The sequence below is a fragment of the Paralichthys olivaceus genome, chromosome 23, assembly GCF_024713975.1.
Source record: "Paralichthys olivaceus isolate ysfri-2021 chromosome 23, ASM2471397v2, whole genome shotgun sequence".
Lineage (NCBI taxonomy): Eukaryota > Metazoa > Chordata > Actinopteri > Pleuronectiformes > Paralichthyidae > Paralichthys > Paralichthys olivaceus.
This window is the reverse complement of record NC_091115.1, coordinates 16,765,001-16,781,953: the sequence shown is the minus strand read 5'-3', so window position 1 is coordinate 16,781,953 and position 16,953 is coordinate 16,765,001. Positions and strand designations below refer to the sequence as shown.

The 16,953-nt window shown below is 43.0% G+C and overlaps 1 protein-coding gene across 2 annotated transcripts in view; it reads right to left on the bottom strand.

The window, feature by feature from the left end:
* The window catches only part of chst11 (carbohydrate (chondroitin 4) sulfotransferase 11), a 75,003-nt gene extending 60,039 nt beyond the window's left edge, over positions 1–14,964 (bottom strand). The window contains exon 1 of one of the 2 annotated variants that reach the window (XM_020100030.2): positions 14,742–14,964. In XM_020100030.2, the coding sequence (XP_019955589.1) occupies positions 14,742–14,859 (118 nt within the window). In that variant the 5' untranslated portion in view covers positions 14,860–14,964. The remainder of the gene's footprint in view (positions 1–14,741) is intronic. The other variant, XM_020100031.2, reaches the window with a different exon arrangement.
* Positions 14,965–16,953: the final 1,989 nt, after the last annotated feature.

Here is a 16,953-nt window from a genome sequence, read left to right as displayed (position 1 = left end):
GACACTGCTCTGCACCAGTCACAGTCCTCTCTCCCCATCACCATGGCAACCTCATCCCATCTGCAAAGCAAGCTGGGTGTAGGAGGAAGGTGTAAACGCTTTGCACATTGCTTTCCCCGCCTCCTCTGCCAGCTCCCGCTATCATTCCTTTCCACTTTTTCTACCTGAAACTCCCTCCATCCGTCTCTGCTTCTATCAGCAGGTAACAGATGCCCGGCTAGTCCTCATAAATATCTCCTCATCACCATCACTGATGATTCATGGGGCACACAGACGGATAACTTCAGGGTGCATGCACAATTCTCCCACACTCACACAAGCAGAGGACAGATGGGCCTTTACGTGCAAGATTGACAGATTACACAGAGATTGTCTGGTGCTGAACTGTGAAAGCACCTTGGCCGAAGGCACGAGAGAGGAGAGGAGGAGAGGAGGAGAGAGGAGCAGACTCTGTTAAATGACAACTACAATACATACAACACATGAAAATGACATCTTGTGATTCAGAAGTTAAGAATGAAAGGTATACCCTGCATACTAACTGTATAAACCCATATTACGCAATGCTAACTTTTTTACATAATAATGGCCTTTCATAAGGATTTCATACCATATGCTGATGAATGATTGGTAAATCTGAATAAAATGAAGAAGTGACTCTAATCTAATTGGTTGCAATTGTTAATGCATTTTTTTGTTAACGACATTATATTCTTAAAAATATACATACATATATATATATAAATGACTTCTTACTTCATTGTTACTTCTTCATGTTAATTGTCGTATGACATTAAATGGTTTATATTTATATAACCCATTCACACACACATTCATACAGTGTATCTATTAGCAGCACTTTTTTTTTGGTTCTACGGCAAATCAGGGTTCAGCATCTGAGCATCTTGCCCACGGACACTCAGGCATGCAGATGGGGATGACTGGGGATCAACTGCCGACCTTTTGGTTGGAGGACGACCACTGTACCCCTTTAGCCACAGCCGCCCATTACGTGTGTCATATATCAGCTTCAAATTGTCTTTCTTTGAGTGCAGAAGGTAACAAGGTATTGATGTACTGCGCTACTGGTGCATAAAACATCTCCACTAACAGAAACACATTTTTCAATTAGAAATTCCGTTCGAATTTCATGGCACCTAGATCCAGAAGAAAGGGGTGATTATGATAATTTATGTTCTTGGCGCCTCTGAAGCAACACAGATGGTGGTTCACTCCGAAGCTGCTGTTTATAATATCTATATAATAAGCACAGCACTGTCTGAAGGCAAAAAAACTGTAAAGCAACAGGGGTCAATCAGGAATTGACCCCTCTTCACCGGGAACAAACACAGTTCCAGCATTCAGAAACACAGAGTCCATCATCTCCCAATTTACACAACTCTGCATAAAAGATATTAAAAACACACACTTCCTAAAACCACCCATAATACATTCATAACTCGCCTCCACCTGAGAGCCAGACAGACAGGATGCTGCCCCAGACTTCCTTGTGTAGAGGAGGCTTCTTTATACAGTCCCAAATGATCTACTAAAACCCTTTGTTTTTCTAAAAGCATTAACATCACACACATCTGCAGACAAAGCTGCTGTTGGATTGTACGTTTGACTTGCCAGCACAGCAGTGATTCCAGAGCTAAGGTTTTCAACTGGGACAGCTGTGTGATTCCCCGCCCCCCTAACAATGGGCTAAGATTAGATAGAAGAGAGGAGAGGAGAGAAGAAAAGGAAGATGACAACAGCGGAGAGAGGAGAGGAACAGACAGCTGTCATTAGCACTCTGGTATTATGACGTTGTGCTGTGTTTGTCTGGATGTGGTTTAGCTGGAGTCTGGCTCTGACTCTCCCGTACCGTAAGCAGACTCACAAACAACTCTGCCTTGTCTTTGAAAGTGCTACGTGTACTGGAGGCTTTTCACGCCAACAAGCCATAAGACCTTACCGTTATTTAGAATAATTACTGTGAAGAGAGGTTATTGCAGAGACGTGTGTCTGCTTGTGAACCTCTAAGCCTCTGCATTTTACAGTATAGAGAAGATAAAAAGCTGCTTCACAATACCGATTATTATATAGCAAAAAGTAAGATAAGGGTGCTCATATTCAGCTTTTAAATTCAGGGCAGATCAATCAAACAATCCAAATTGTCCAAAACACAGACAAAGACATCAATTTCTTTGTTGGAAGCCAGTATTTCTTCTTTGCTGCGAATTAGATAAGAGGATTCTACTGTCATGTCAGTGAAGGTGGAAGCAGCTAACGGATGATAAAGCGACATAAATCAGTGTCCAAGGGCAAATAGCTCCAGTTCGCACAATCACAACTTGTTCCTGCACAACAAATAAGATACAGTGTGACTGGTACGTGTACGTCAGCTAAGTTTTGGCACATTTTTCCTTGCCTCCAGTCAGATCTAAGTATTTAGCTCCTGACTCCAGTGCACAGACATGAGAGAGCACGAGAGAATAGTTTGACATATTAGAAATAGTGATGAACTGCACTTAATCCTAAAATGTAAAATGTCAAACTACTACTTAAAGCTGTTCAGTAATAAAATGAGACATTTAAAATGAAACTTGGAACATTGGACTTTCTATATGAAGTAATATAAAGTAAGGAAGGGTTGACATGGAAAAGGTGCTTTACGTGAATTTGTTAAATTTATGAGTTCTGGCCCAGTTTTAGTCGAAGCTGACAAGAAATCCCTGCCACCATTTTTATCTGTCTTTAGTAAAGCCAGGAAGAAAGCAAACTTAGCACTTCAAGAGAGGGTTGGCAGAGTCAACATCTTGTCCATGACAGGAAATAACAAGGTTTGGGGAAAATGTGGTCCTGCTCCTTAGAAAGTTGGGTTAAAAGAGCACATGAAAATGTTATTAGTTTTCTTTTCATCTGCTCTTTGTGTCTCGAGGACTCTGCACCCTCTGCTCGCCTGACCTTCCTTTCTCTTCAATGCTGTCATAACTTCCTGAGTTCGCCTCCTGTTTATTTTTTCCTCGTATCCATCTTTTCCTCTTTCACCCCAGTCATGTTCAGACATGGTGTGCACTGTCCTCGACCAGACACCACGCCACAGACGTTACATGGGGAGTATGACAGAGAAAGAGAGAGAAGGGACGTGTGGAAAAAGTAAACTGAGGTATGAACAATTATTGCTCATGGCATCGCATTTGGTTCAAATGGAAATGCACAGCACCTCGTATCAGATTGACCTGCTGACCAATGGGTTTCTACGGTGAATCACGGCATCGAGCAATGAGGCGAAAGATTGTTTGGTGGCCACAGCAGTGATGTCATTAATAAAAGAAAATGTGCTGAGTGGTAACGTGGTGCTGCTGCGGTTGATGCAGTGGGTGATAGTGAGTACGACAGAGAGGACAGTGTCTAAAATAAAAAAAAGTCAGATTTAAAGGTGAAGGCGAAAGAAAAATGTTGGGTAACACTTTATATTAGGGAACACAGAGTGAACATATCCAAGCATGATTGTAATTCATGTACAACAACTTCCTTACTTACCATCAATAAGCAGTAATTAGGAAACTGTTAATTAATGGAGTAGTTGCAGCATAAGGTCATTAAGAATAAGGCATTAATAAGTGCTTTATAATGACTAATAAAGAGCCAATATCCCTCTAATATCCATGTTAATAAGCAACTAGTTAATGGTTGATATGTGTTCCCTAATATAAAGTGTTACCAAATGTTGCTACTCATCCTCAGAATGTGAGGGAACTTGTTGTATCGCCTGTATGTATTTTAATCATCCAAAACTGCAGGAGTATTACATTCAGAGACAGATTACTTCCCACAAGTGGTATCCTAACCTCCGTGCGCTCTATGCACCTGACAGCACAGTCATATTGAGACTACCTCGTCAAACCACACTATAACTCCATATTCATGGTATGATAAAAAAGGTGTGTGTGTGTGTGTGTGTGTGCTTACTTCTTGCAGTGTCAGAGATGAGGAAAAATTTGTTTGGCCAGCTCTGCCAACATGTCCGCCCTGACCCCTTTGGAGGCACATGAGAGGAGTCTTTGAGTCTCCATTGCACTGGTCAGCAAATCAGGCTCTGCTGCTGCTGCTGCTGTGGTGCACTGTGAAGTCTACAGCAGGCTGGTGGCAGCATGCACCACTTCAGTAGCCAAACTGGCCATGCTGGCAGCAAAGCTATGGCTGGAAAAACTCCCCTGACTCTGAGCCCAGATGGACCAATAATGGCAAAAAGAGGTGCATGAAGGGGAGGGAGAAAGAAGAGGGAAGTGATCTGGATAAACTCCACCGATTTGGATTTTTATGTTTTGAAAGTAAAGCAATTTGTCACAACTGTGGTGGAAACTGAAAACTGTCAAGGCTGTCAAGAGCAGGAAAAAAGCTCACGAGCAGTGTAGCTAATTAAAAAAGCCTAAAACATGTCACTACGAGTGTTTGGATTTTGGAGGGTTCTTTGAGGATTGGTGTTGTATTTTTCAATTTTCTGTGGATGAGTTGGTAAAATGGAGACGGCACCGTTGTCAGGTTTTCATGTCAGGCCTTCAGAATCAACGAGGCTTTAATCTGGCAACACAACTGACTTTCAACACTCATGCAGGGAGAAATGCATCAAGAGGAAAAAGAGACGGTGTCAAGTTTTTATATTCAGTGATAGAAATGAGTCTGTGCGAGATGTGTCACCTGAAAAGGATTCTGCTATTCATTCAGATGCAAGAGTCACAAAACAGAGATTAAAAAAAGAATAATCAATACCACAGAGGCCAAGGTAGAAAAAAAAATACCCATAATGCAACCAACATTATTTTTTGACAATCTTTTAAACTGAAAACCAGATGAGGCACATAAAAAGGAAGTAGGTACAATGAAACCTTGATTGCTGAACTTTTCACACTTGACTCCCAAAGACTGATGACATAACCGCAGTGTTTAAAGAGTATGGATTATTCCTTTTCTTTAGCAAGCAGCTGATCTCAAGAAGATGGAGTAGGGAGAAGTAGGGGAGTGGGACGAGGCGTGTAAAATCCCTCCTGGTGCGGTGTAGTTGGTGTACAGTACAGTACAACAGGCAGCCGAGGACACTTTCACACACTGTCACCCTCTTTCTTTCCCCACACACATGCACACTTGTTGCACTATCCTCCTGAGGCACATATATCACTTTTGGGGCGTGGAATATGCCCACTGAGACACCCTGCACTTACTCAAACACAAACACAAATAAACTCTCCCCTGGCTCCTTGCCCTGTGAGATCTGCTCGGAAATCTGTTCTGTCACCACCTAAAAATGCCCTCTGCTCCCTCCTGCTCCCTCCTGTTATTAATGCCTAAATGTGGCTAACGTGCACCACTCACACTCTCACCTTACTACTCAGGGATAAAACCTAACAACCAAATCAATATTTATTGGCAGCAGCGGTGTGATTACATTCCCACCTCCAACTGCTGCTGCTGCTGCTGCTGGGGCCTACAGAGTGGGGACAGCCATAAGTAATGCTTAGACTTCCTGCACTTCTTGTGGTTCCACTACTTCTGTGCACGTGTGAAACGTCTGATTTATCCTCTGCTTCTTTTCTGTCTGTCAAAATTCTCCAGCCGACCGAATGGCAGTTGTAGTGATGACGAATGAAACTGTCTCACCCTTCCTTTTACTGATTCTTGTGATCCTTGATTATTCCTATCCTTTTTTTTTCTTCAAACACACCGACAGGTAGCCAGTGTAAATATTAAAGCCATTGGAGGGCATGAGTGCATGAACCCAGTTTGAGTAAACACCTGTACAGGCAAAAAACACACCCACAACACCCCATTTCACTTTTCAACACCACACCTGACCTTTTGACTTCTAATAGTTTGGTCACACAAGTTGCGTGAGGGGCAGACAATGCCGCTGACTATCACACTACCATCATCACCTCTGACCTGAGAACATATCATGCCACACCTCTCACCTATTTGCGTCTCAACATAAGGACGCGCTTGCTAAATATACGATTTTAAGATGTCACTCTTTGACTTCACAGACAACAGCAGGCTCCTGTTCTCCAGACACTGTGGTTCACAGGAAGGGAAGCTGGTGCGGTGATGGCAGCTCTCCCATGTTCCACTGTGTGTCAGACTGAGTGCACAATCACAATCACACACACACACACAGCCCCTCACAGTTGAATGACTAACTGTACTCAGACATAAACTTTATTCCAACTGCACCCTAAAACCAAGTCTGAATCCTCAAACAGTGCCTGTCTATTGTTTCCCAACAGTGTTAATTACTTCATGTTTGCAGAAATGCTGAGCGTTTGCTCGGGTGTGTTTTATTTTCAATTCTCAGCCAAGTGGTAAACCTATAAAAGGTTCAATACATAATCCCCCTTTCAGGTTTATCAATTATTCTCATGGGTTAAAATACAAGTAAAAGAAAAAGAAACTGCAACATTTATAATAAGTTATTGAAGCTGCAGTGAAATGAGGGTGTCTAAAGAAACTACATATTAATAATCAAACGTTTGTTTAGCCTGTTTTTGGCTCGGCATTCATTAGTTGAGGTGGATTTTGTTTCTGTTTATAGACAGTTCCATTGCTGTATTTTTCTGTGGTGTTTTCCAGACTTTTTCTGGAAAACACCACAGAAATTATTTCTTCTGAATTCTTTTTCTTTCTGCCAAACATTCATATACTGCCATGGCAAGTGGATTGAAGTGAATAAGGAACCTGGCAGATCTGTCCTTGAAAAATAAAACACCCCAGTAATTGTGTCCTGTGTGCCAACTTAATCCCCGGGCTCCACAAGGACGAGCTAGGTTAACTTCTTTTATGATATTTTAGATCTCAAGTGAGCTGCTATAAATTGTGAGTGTGTGTGTTCGCGTCTTCCTCTCTGTGGCACAGCCCTGTCATCGCCTCTATAATGAAGTCCAGACGCTCACACAGATGGCCATCAGCTCAGTCTAGTGAATGACAAGTCGGCCTCGGGCTCCGGCCACTGCTCGACCCCGCAGTCCAAGCATTACTCAGACAGAGATTCAGGAAGATGTGGCACTTACAGTGGGGAAGACACTATGTGATGTACAGCCTTTGATGGTAAGAGTCTGGTAGTGTGGAGTTGCAGCTAGTCTTGAAATTTTGTACAAGCCTGTGCAAACGAGCTCGCAAGGGACTGTGACATGTTCCCTTATAGCGCACAAAGGCTGAGTATTCAGATCCAGGGTTCGAATTACAGGGGAGCTAAGCAGACTTCTGCTCAGGGCACAAGCTCCTCTGACAGGCTTCCTGAAGAGGTTTAGGGGCAGCTCCGAAATACTGCTTTTGTGTCACAGATAAGTAGTTCCTAAAATAAAAGAATGATTATGTCAATGTTGTGTGTTTATTCCCTTATCGCATTCCATTTTTTCGAACATCTGTCTCAAACTAATTAACACGATTCAGTGTCTTTTCCCTCTGAGGTCATCCATGCGTGGCGGCACTGCACTCAAATCACCTGAACGTCTCATCACCGAGTTGGTGCTCAGTGAATGAACTTTAAAAGCAGGTTTTATTCAGTAAGTCAGAATGTTAAAACGGAAACAACCAAGTCTCGGACAATTTGGATTCCCAAAACAAACAAAGACAATAACAAGTGATGACAGTGGAACAGCTCCACTGCAGAGGGAGATGCTACGGAGGCGGTGGTGCCTTGCACCTGCAGCAGCTAACCTGGGTCTGAACCCGGTGATGCATCGCTGCTTTTGAATTGATAAGGAATCAATGGAGAGGGTGGAAAAACAGGAATACGTGGCTATTCGTTCTTCTCTTGGCTCTTTTTTGTTTTCTGTTGCAATCCACAGACAGAAGTAACGTCGGGGAAGTGTAGGGACGGTGGCAGTCAACGACAGAGAGGCGCAGAGGGAGAGGGAGGGAGCTGCAAGCCACAGACAGCTGTTTTATTTTGTTGTAGTTAAAAACAAGCTTCCTAAATAATGCCCAGGAGTTTTCGTTCAGGTGATGAGCTGTTCTTAAAGGGGCGTGTGTGAAAAGCAAAATGTGTCCCCCTGCTGTTGTGATTTTGTTTTTTTGTTTGCTCTGATTAGGCAACAAAATCTATTCCTTGATTCTGATGTTGTTGTTATTCAGCCTGTTCGAAATGTAATTGACGGTATTAACTGTCTGGGGGAGTAACAGTATGATTTTCACAGTAACCCTGCAATTGACTGCACTGTGCACACTTGTATGTATGTGCATGCATGTGACATGGTAAGTACCGGACCGGTGCGCACGTGTAAATTGGGTATTCCCGAAAGCCACTGTGAAAGTCGAACCCTGTTCAGATCCCTCTCTCTTATCGAACACCAGATCCCAGCCATCCTCATTAAATCTAAAATAATTAAAACTTTTATAAAGGGTTGTAAATCCTGCTCCTGTTGTATTCAAACCTGAGCTCCTCCAGAGTTTGTGGGTGCCAGGGGGGCCCCATCTGTTAAAATGATAAGTCACCTAATTGCTTAGTAGCTCAAAAACATTTTACAACATAAGAAAACAATCTTTAAAGGCATGACTAAGGCAAAGACTCCAGCTGCTCCAGTGTGATGATTGGGTTGGAGGATCGAGGATTGGATCCTGATTCTCCGATTACAGGTTCCCGTGTTTGAGGTCACTCACCCCAGCGACTCAGCTCTGTCTTCCTGCACTTTAGGTACAGCTGACACTACTGCCACAGACCAATGAAGGTGAGGAATTTCGAGTCTCCCACAGACATTCCAGACAGGAATATTTGATTCTTTCTCGAGACTTTCCCATTCCTTACTTCAAACCCGTGCATGTCCGTTGTTCTGAAAATCTCTCCCTCACACACGGTAAAAATAATCCTGGAGTTTCAAATGAGGTCACTCGGGTCAAACCTTGTGCGTAGCTCACTGCTCTGGAAACACAGCGGCTTTCAGGGAGACGTGAAATGTGAGCGTGTGACTTTCAGGCCTTGTGTACGAGCAGGTTACCATCAGCAGGCTGAAAAAAGACACAAAACAAATACACACACACACACACACGCACGCACACACACACACAAGAGACAGACTCCGAAATATCCCAGAGGCCTTTCACAAAGACACCAAACAAGCAGCCCACAGAGCAAACTGCCCTGATCTCTGCAGCTACTCTGCCTTTAAAGGAACAGCAGAGACTCAGACTGGTGAGACACACTGGATCTGTCACAGGCCACCAGGCTCTGTGTGTGTCTGGCTGTGCACTGGGAAAATGTTCTATGTTTCCTTAAACTTTACATGTTCATTAAAAAAAAAAGCTTTTGCTGCCTGAAATTCATGACTCAATATTTACAGTCTTTTTGTCAGATTAGTTTCCCTTTTTTTCCCCAAATGCTGTTTATTTCATTTTGGTATGGAACGAAATTCTCAGAGAGAATCCCTTCGGGACATTGGAAACCAATAGGCGAGAAGAGGATTGATCACCAGTCTGGGATTTCAAAAATCAACCACATGACAAAGAGGAGATGAGATGAAATAAAATGTAAATCAGCTAATCAATGAATTGCCTTGAGAGGAGTCACCAATTATACATAATTGCAAGTAATTACATAATTTTCTAATTATAAAGCTGCAAATGTCATTCAGTACATCCCCTTAATAACTCAGCTCAGCTTACACATCATCCTCCTTGTTAAACAAAAATACTTACAGAGGAGATTATGGTTTAACATGCAGCCAGTCTGCTTTTCTGAAGGATTCACTGACCATCAACATGAAGGGATTATCTTAGTCCAGGTGACTGCACACGGCATAAACCTCAAAATCTGCCACCTCTGGACAGTCTGGTCTAACTGGTTATCTAATGTTAGCAAGCCAGCTGGAATAATGCATATTTGTAATGTTAGAGCCTATATGCCACCAATAGCAACAGATCATCAAGGTAGCATCAAGCTAATGCACAACATTGTCCAGTGAGCAAAGAGAAACCAAACTGCAGAGTGGAGGAGGAAACAGAAACAGAAACACCGCTCGTGTTATTTCACATGAAGGCCTGATACGATGATGGTTTAAAAAATGAATGCTCATCATATGTAAATTGATTTGTTCAGTTAATCGTTCACAAAAAAACCATGATCAAGGAACAGCGTTAATACACATCACTGCTCGTCTAAACTGGCGAGATGGCAGGGACGGCGTGCAGTTTGAAAAAAAACGTTTTACAATGACAGTCAATGAGAGGTGCTGTCTGCGATTTTCAACCAGATTGAAATTGTCCCATACTCTAATGAACAGGGCTCGACACTGCAGCTGATTGGACGATGATATTCGGAGGCAGCAGGCAAACTGGGAATTTATAGGCGCCCTATCACCCCCTATTGGCCAGCTGCCCCTGGTCTCAGGGCATTTTTTGCTACAGTGGAGGACTATTTCTCAGATTCAAAGTAGTTCCCGTCCACATTTCGTGGATAAATCCTGAATAACAGAGACATTGTTCCTGGACCAATGACAGCACAGAAAGACGGACAACCTGTCTCCTCATCTGCTGCATCAGATGCAGGGAAGACGAGAAGTAAGAATCACAGCAGAGGTTAAAGCACACTCTGTGAGGCAAATAATGGTTTATTGTTGGTCCTAAATACTCTCGGCAGAATACACATTCCAGGCCTTTATGTTTTTGCAGTTGGTGCTTGAGCCAGTGTGTGATACCACAGTGCCCCCCGAACTGACCCTTTTACAAGAGGTCATGCCCCACAATCCCCTGAAGAGAGGTGAGAGTTTACATAGGGAGGCCAGACGGGATTCCCAGGCCCCGTTAAACATGCCTGAACCAGGGAGACGCTGCCCAGAACTTTATCTGATGGACAACAATGGTGCTGCTGTGCATGTGTGTGTGTGTGTAATTTATATAAGAAGGAAAACAGGACAAAAACCAAATAGAGGATTACAAATCACTGATTAAACAATGTAAGAAAGAATGTAAACAGATTGAAATAAAGCGATAGATAGAAAGGTAGAGATACACACACACACAAACACAACTCACTATTGTAGTCACATATAAATATAAATTGCATCATCGAAAGTTATATCCAAGCTTCTGCACAAACCGTCGCACTTTAGATCAGAACGTCCTAGAGGCAGCCACATTCATGCAGTGTTTTCTCTATTACACATCAATCACACGCAGCCGTCAGGGACAATTTGGAGGTTCAGTGTCTTGCCCAAGGACAACAAACTGCTGTTCACCTCCTGTTGAGCCACAGCCACACAGGACGTGTGTGTGTTGTGTATAATGTCAGACAGAAGATGACGCAAGGCCTGTAGAGATTGGCAAAACTCTGAGCGCCTTGACACAGGTTTAATGCAGTCTTGGTTCGATTTCACAATCGATTCTCAATTCCGAAGTGGAAGTTCCTTCGAGTCTTAGAGCTAGGCTTGATAACCCCAGGAGAGCTAACAAGAGCAGGCTTAAATATGCAAACGATACATCCCAATCCTCCCATCGGCCCTCTCATCAAAGCTACACCAAACTAAAACACATAAACATGCACTGCCTGAAAGCTGCTCGGAGGCCTGCGAATGGTAACCTGCTTGTAGTTGCTAAAGGAGGCAACTTTTCCCTCGACCTGCTCGCTAACTTTTTGCTGCTTCAGTGGTGTATGCCTCTCCATCTTGTGAAGACTAGTCAGGTGCAGAGACAGCACAGGAGAGGGTGTAAGCAGGTAGGTCGGTTAGTGACAGGTATGCCAGCATGATCAGACATGATCAACTATTTCCTTCAGACCAAATAAAATAATTGATAGTTTATTACAGTATCAGCTTTTTTCCTTTTTTTTCAGATGATTTTAGTAATTGACAGCTATCGTCAGTTCCTCAGTTGTTTTTTCAGAAATAACTTATCAACCCTACCTTTAAATGGTCAGTTTACCCAAATAACACGTCAGCGGTTCAATCCTAGTCTTCCCCATTCTGCATGCCAAAGTGTCCTTGGGCAGGATACTGAACTGTTTGCATAGAATAAAGTGCTGCCCATAGATGCAGTGTATGAATGTGTGTGTGAAAGGGTGAATGGCAAAACTGTACTGGAAAGCACTTTGAGTGGTCGTCAAGACTAGAAAAGCCCAATATATATAGACCATTTACCATTTAAAACCATGTTCCCTTTATAAATCAGTCCACCTGGATACTTGTGTACGTGGATCTGCCTCAGATCCCCCCCTCTACACAACTGTTTTCAGTGAGATTATTTCGTCAGAGAGAAGTTCCAAACTAAACACGAACAAAATGCCATTTTTTAAATAAATATTATGTTTCAATGCAGTGAAACATCTACAGTCCATAGCTGTCCAATAATATTGAAGCAGAAATCTCACAAATGTCAAAACCTTAACAGATAAAACTACAGCTTTAAAAGATTTATATTTTTATATACTCTAAACTTATCTGATCCCCTTTGGAGCGATAGATGATTCTACTGATTCTTCTCTTGTGTCTATACAGTGAAAATAAATCTACAGCCAGCAGCTGAATAGATTTTCATGAACTAGAACATTCAAAACACTTCACACAACAAGTCACATTCACTCATTTTTACAACTCTATTTTCTATCACACACTATTCACACACTGCCGGCCGTCAGTCTCTTGGAGCAGGGGATCTGACCACCAGCTTACGGAATCTCCTTTCTCCATCTCCTGCTGACGTTTTATTTATGTACTACTGTACATGGACCTATAATATTGGTTTGGAACTGACAACTATTCCTGATGAGAGCAAACAAGAAAAACATACAGGGCAGTGAGTAGAGAGGTGTTCGCTCTGGAGGCCAGGGAGGTGGATTGCAGCAGGTCAATCACAGGGAGCTACAGTCTCAGAGCGTCAGCCATGTGACGCTCTATTGAAATGTAACTCAGAAAAGAAAGCTGCAGGAGGCAGGTCGTCACAGCTCTGCCTGGTGGGTTACTGCATCCATAAAAGTGATTTAATACAATGAACTTTCCTCTGCTCTGTATCTGTGATTGGTAAACTAATCACCAAAAAATCCAATTCAATTTTATGGTTACTGACCCCAAATAGAATCAGTGCCACCATATGAATGTTAAATGGTCTGTATTCATATAGCACTTTTCTGGTCTTGATGGCCACTCAAATCGCTTTACAGTACAGATTATTGCCATTCACACATACATACAATGCATCTATGGACAGCGTTCTTTTTTATGAGGGGCAATTTTCTTGCCCGACGACACTTTGGCACGCAAATGGGTAAGACTGGGATCAAACCGCCGGATTTCTGGATAGAGGACGACTGCCCCAAGAGGATAACACACTGAACATTTCTGGCTGTGAGAGTGTTTTCTGTAAACCATGTCTACACAAGCACAGTCCATATCAACCATGAACCTAATCTGATTTATTTAATGCTTTATCCTTTAGAAGTGTTGGTGACAATTACTGTAACGCATACAGCAGGAGGGTATGTAAGTAAAGTTAGTGCCAACAAAACAAAGGACTTAATCAGGTCCGGTTATCAATCTGTTTGGGGGTTGCTGACATTCAAAAAGGTTTGGGGCTATCTGATCTAACTCTCCAAACACTGATGCAGAAGTTCCCTGAAGTAGTGTGTTACGGTGAGTTTCTTTGTGGAGATTTGAAAAGTCAACTGCAGCCAGCGGAACCACAGCTCATTCATACAGAGGCGGCGCATGGGGAGAAATGTGCCTCCTGGGTCAGGCTGTGGCAGCACGTCTGCTCAGCTTCATGCTGGTGTGAAATTCCCCATTCATCCATCTTTTATCCCTGCTGCCCCATCACTCAAATACAGCAGGTCTCCACATCACTGCTGTGACACTGTGCCTTTCTGTTCTCTGGCACTACACCTTTTACCCCATTATTGGACAACACAGGGCTGATCCAATAAGAGCCATCATTTATAGATTGATACCTTAACCTGATATGACATGGAATTATACAGACAGTCGCTCTGCCGCTGAACCATGCACACTCTCTGTCTCCTATTAAATAATCATTTGTAGGGAGCTGCTCCATTTCTGTTCATGGAGAGCAAATACCCAGAAAGCTTCAGTCCCTCTCTCCTTATACAGTAAACCTGTTGTACAGCAGGTCAGCAGCACTGAGGCTCCACCGCTGTACAGTCGGTGCGCTTCTACTTTACGCGTAAAAACGCAGGATCCTTTGACAGAGCCGCTGCTGTCAGAATCCAATCAAATAACCCAGATTAACGTAGAATGTGTAAATACAGTGGTTTACGTTGGTGTGATGAATTAAAGGCGTAGGCGTGCGCGGCATCGCATTTAAAAGACCCTAAAGATGAACTCCTTTTAAACGTGGACTGCAAATGATCCGTTTCCATTAGACAATTGATGCATTCCCTGGATCCAGGTGGTGAGAACCTCTGGTTGGATCGAATCCGATCGCCCTCAGGCTCCGAGTGCTCACTTTGCCAAAACCCTTTCTCCTCCGAGCCACGTTTCTGGAAACAAAAAGCCTCCCTGCCATCTCCAGTCAGCTGAGAGGGAGCCAGCGAACTGCGCGCGGCTGCTCGCGTTCAAGCATCCAAACGCGCAACAAGACAATGTGCCAAAGAAAGGGAAGAATCAGTGTTTACGCCTCCACATGACTCAAGTATCGATCATTTATCTGCTGCGTTACTGTACAGACTGAACAAACGGACGCGTCAACGCGCCAGGAGGTGCCAGACAAGATCCCATACACACATTTCTACACGCGAGAGGGAGAGAGAAGAGCCACCCTACCTGGCTGGAACATACTTTGGAAATAAAAGACGACCAGAATAAAGGATCCCAAACAAGTGGCAAATACCATCCGGCATATCCTGCTCATCCTCATCAGTTCAGCCAGAGTCTGTTTCATGGCGGGCGGAGAGGCTGGAGGGTGCAGCTCGCTGTGTGCGTGTGGATGGAAGAGCTCCGGGTCTCTGCTGGTACTGATGTGGATTGTTCACCGGTCAATGAGCTGGACGGCTCCAACACGGAGCGTACCACTGCTGTAAGGAGGGGGGGAGCTGCGTGGCGCGCACCCCCCCCCCCCCCCCCCCCCGTGAGGGAATGAACACGTCCACTCACACGCATCCATTCAAGAGCGTCATATTGACTTGAGGAAGACTAGGCCATTAAGATCTTTTTATAGTTGTGACCATACAATTCTGGTCTAGTCTACATTGTAAATTGCTTCTCATCATTTCCATACAATACTAACACAAAGGATGTAAGTACATCTTTTTCTTGTGTACATTGGAACAAAGTTTTAGTGATAAAAGTACCTCGTGATAATGCAAACGTTGGCATAGTTTTTATGACCTGTCTGTTTTACTCCATAAATGAAGTTATTATTATAAAGTTATTACAGTTGTAAATGTCAAGAGGACATGAACATGCAAAGCATAGGGCTAAAGTTGTGCCTTTTCGCTCTGTTCGACTCAGGTGCACCTCTGGAGAAAAAAAACACACATTATTATGAGTAGCCCAAATAGTTGCTATAGTTTGAGCAAATTAAATCACAATATAATCCAATTATAAAAGATATTTCATAAATAATGCAAAGCCATGCCCTGTGCCCCTCATCGTGTTACACCGTCCTAACTGATGTTGATGTTGTGACTTGGTGTCTGAATGTGCAAGATTTACTTTTTAAATCTTTTACATTTCTGTCAGTGCTGCATCAGTTACCTGTTCCATACAGAACTCTAGTGCCATCTAGTGGTATAAGAGCAGAAAGGTCGGATGTAACCATACAGCATTATGATAGATGGACTTCTGTCTTCTTCATCTTTGTTCGGTCTATTGGCGTCAACGTGCATTACCGCCACCTACTGTGTTGGAATGTGAATCAGTGTCACACTGGTTTAAATGATAGAAGTCCATCGAGCTTGACCTTGCTTTTAGATCAGTAAAGTCAGAGATGCCATATGATATTTTAAAAGAAAAGAAATTGTTTGTATTTATAAAGAGCTTTTCTAGTCTTGATGACCTCTCAAAGCTCTTTACAGTACAGTTTTTCATTCACCCATTACACACACACATTCATACAGTGCATCAATGAGCAGCTCTTTCTGTTCTATGAGATTCCAATTTGGGATTCAGCATCTTGCCCAAGGGCACTTTGGCATGCAGATGGGAAGACTGGGGATTAAACTGCTGACCTTCTGGTTGGAGGATGATTACTCTACCCCTCAGCTACAGCCACCCAGGAAGCCAGATGAAGTATATCTGTTTTACTTACACAAGTAGGTCTGACGAGGAGATAATGGAGAACGGTCAGTATTTATATAGCACTTTTCCAGTCTTGATTACCACTCAAAGTGTTTTACAGTATATTGCCATTCACACACACATTCAGGGGTTCAGTGTCTTGCCCAAGGACACTTTAGCATGTAGATGGGGAAGACTGGGATCCAACCACTGACCTTTTGGTCAGAGGACGACCACCCTACCCCCTCAGTGGTCTGTAAATGGTCTGTATTTATATAAACCACCCCTAATAAAATAAATAAATAAAAATGGGCCTTACTTGCTGTGATCAACATAATGCAAATTGCACAGCACCACAGGGATTTACATGGAGTGGATAAGAACCTCTGGACTCATGACAGGTAGCAACACACCATGAGAATTAAAATGCTGCCCTTTTTGTAGGCTCACAGATATACAGTGCAAATGTAAATGCAGAGCTGAGAGCTGCAGTAGTAGAGAAAACCCAACTCAACAGCATGCTTATAAGAAATATCAGCACCCTGGTCCCTGCATTTATTGCATGAATTAGTCAACATGAATATTCAACAGTAGTTGCAGTCGCTATGCATGGAGGTGCTGAATAAGAAAGAAAGTAAAAGAGGAGAGTTTATCAGTAATTGTGACTAAATATAAACAACATGTGCATCAATTAGAGCTAGAGCATTCATCAATAAACATTGTTCATTTAGATAATTCCATAATCCCTGTCTAGGTT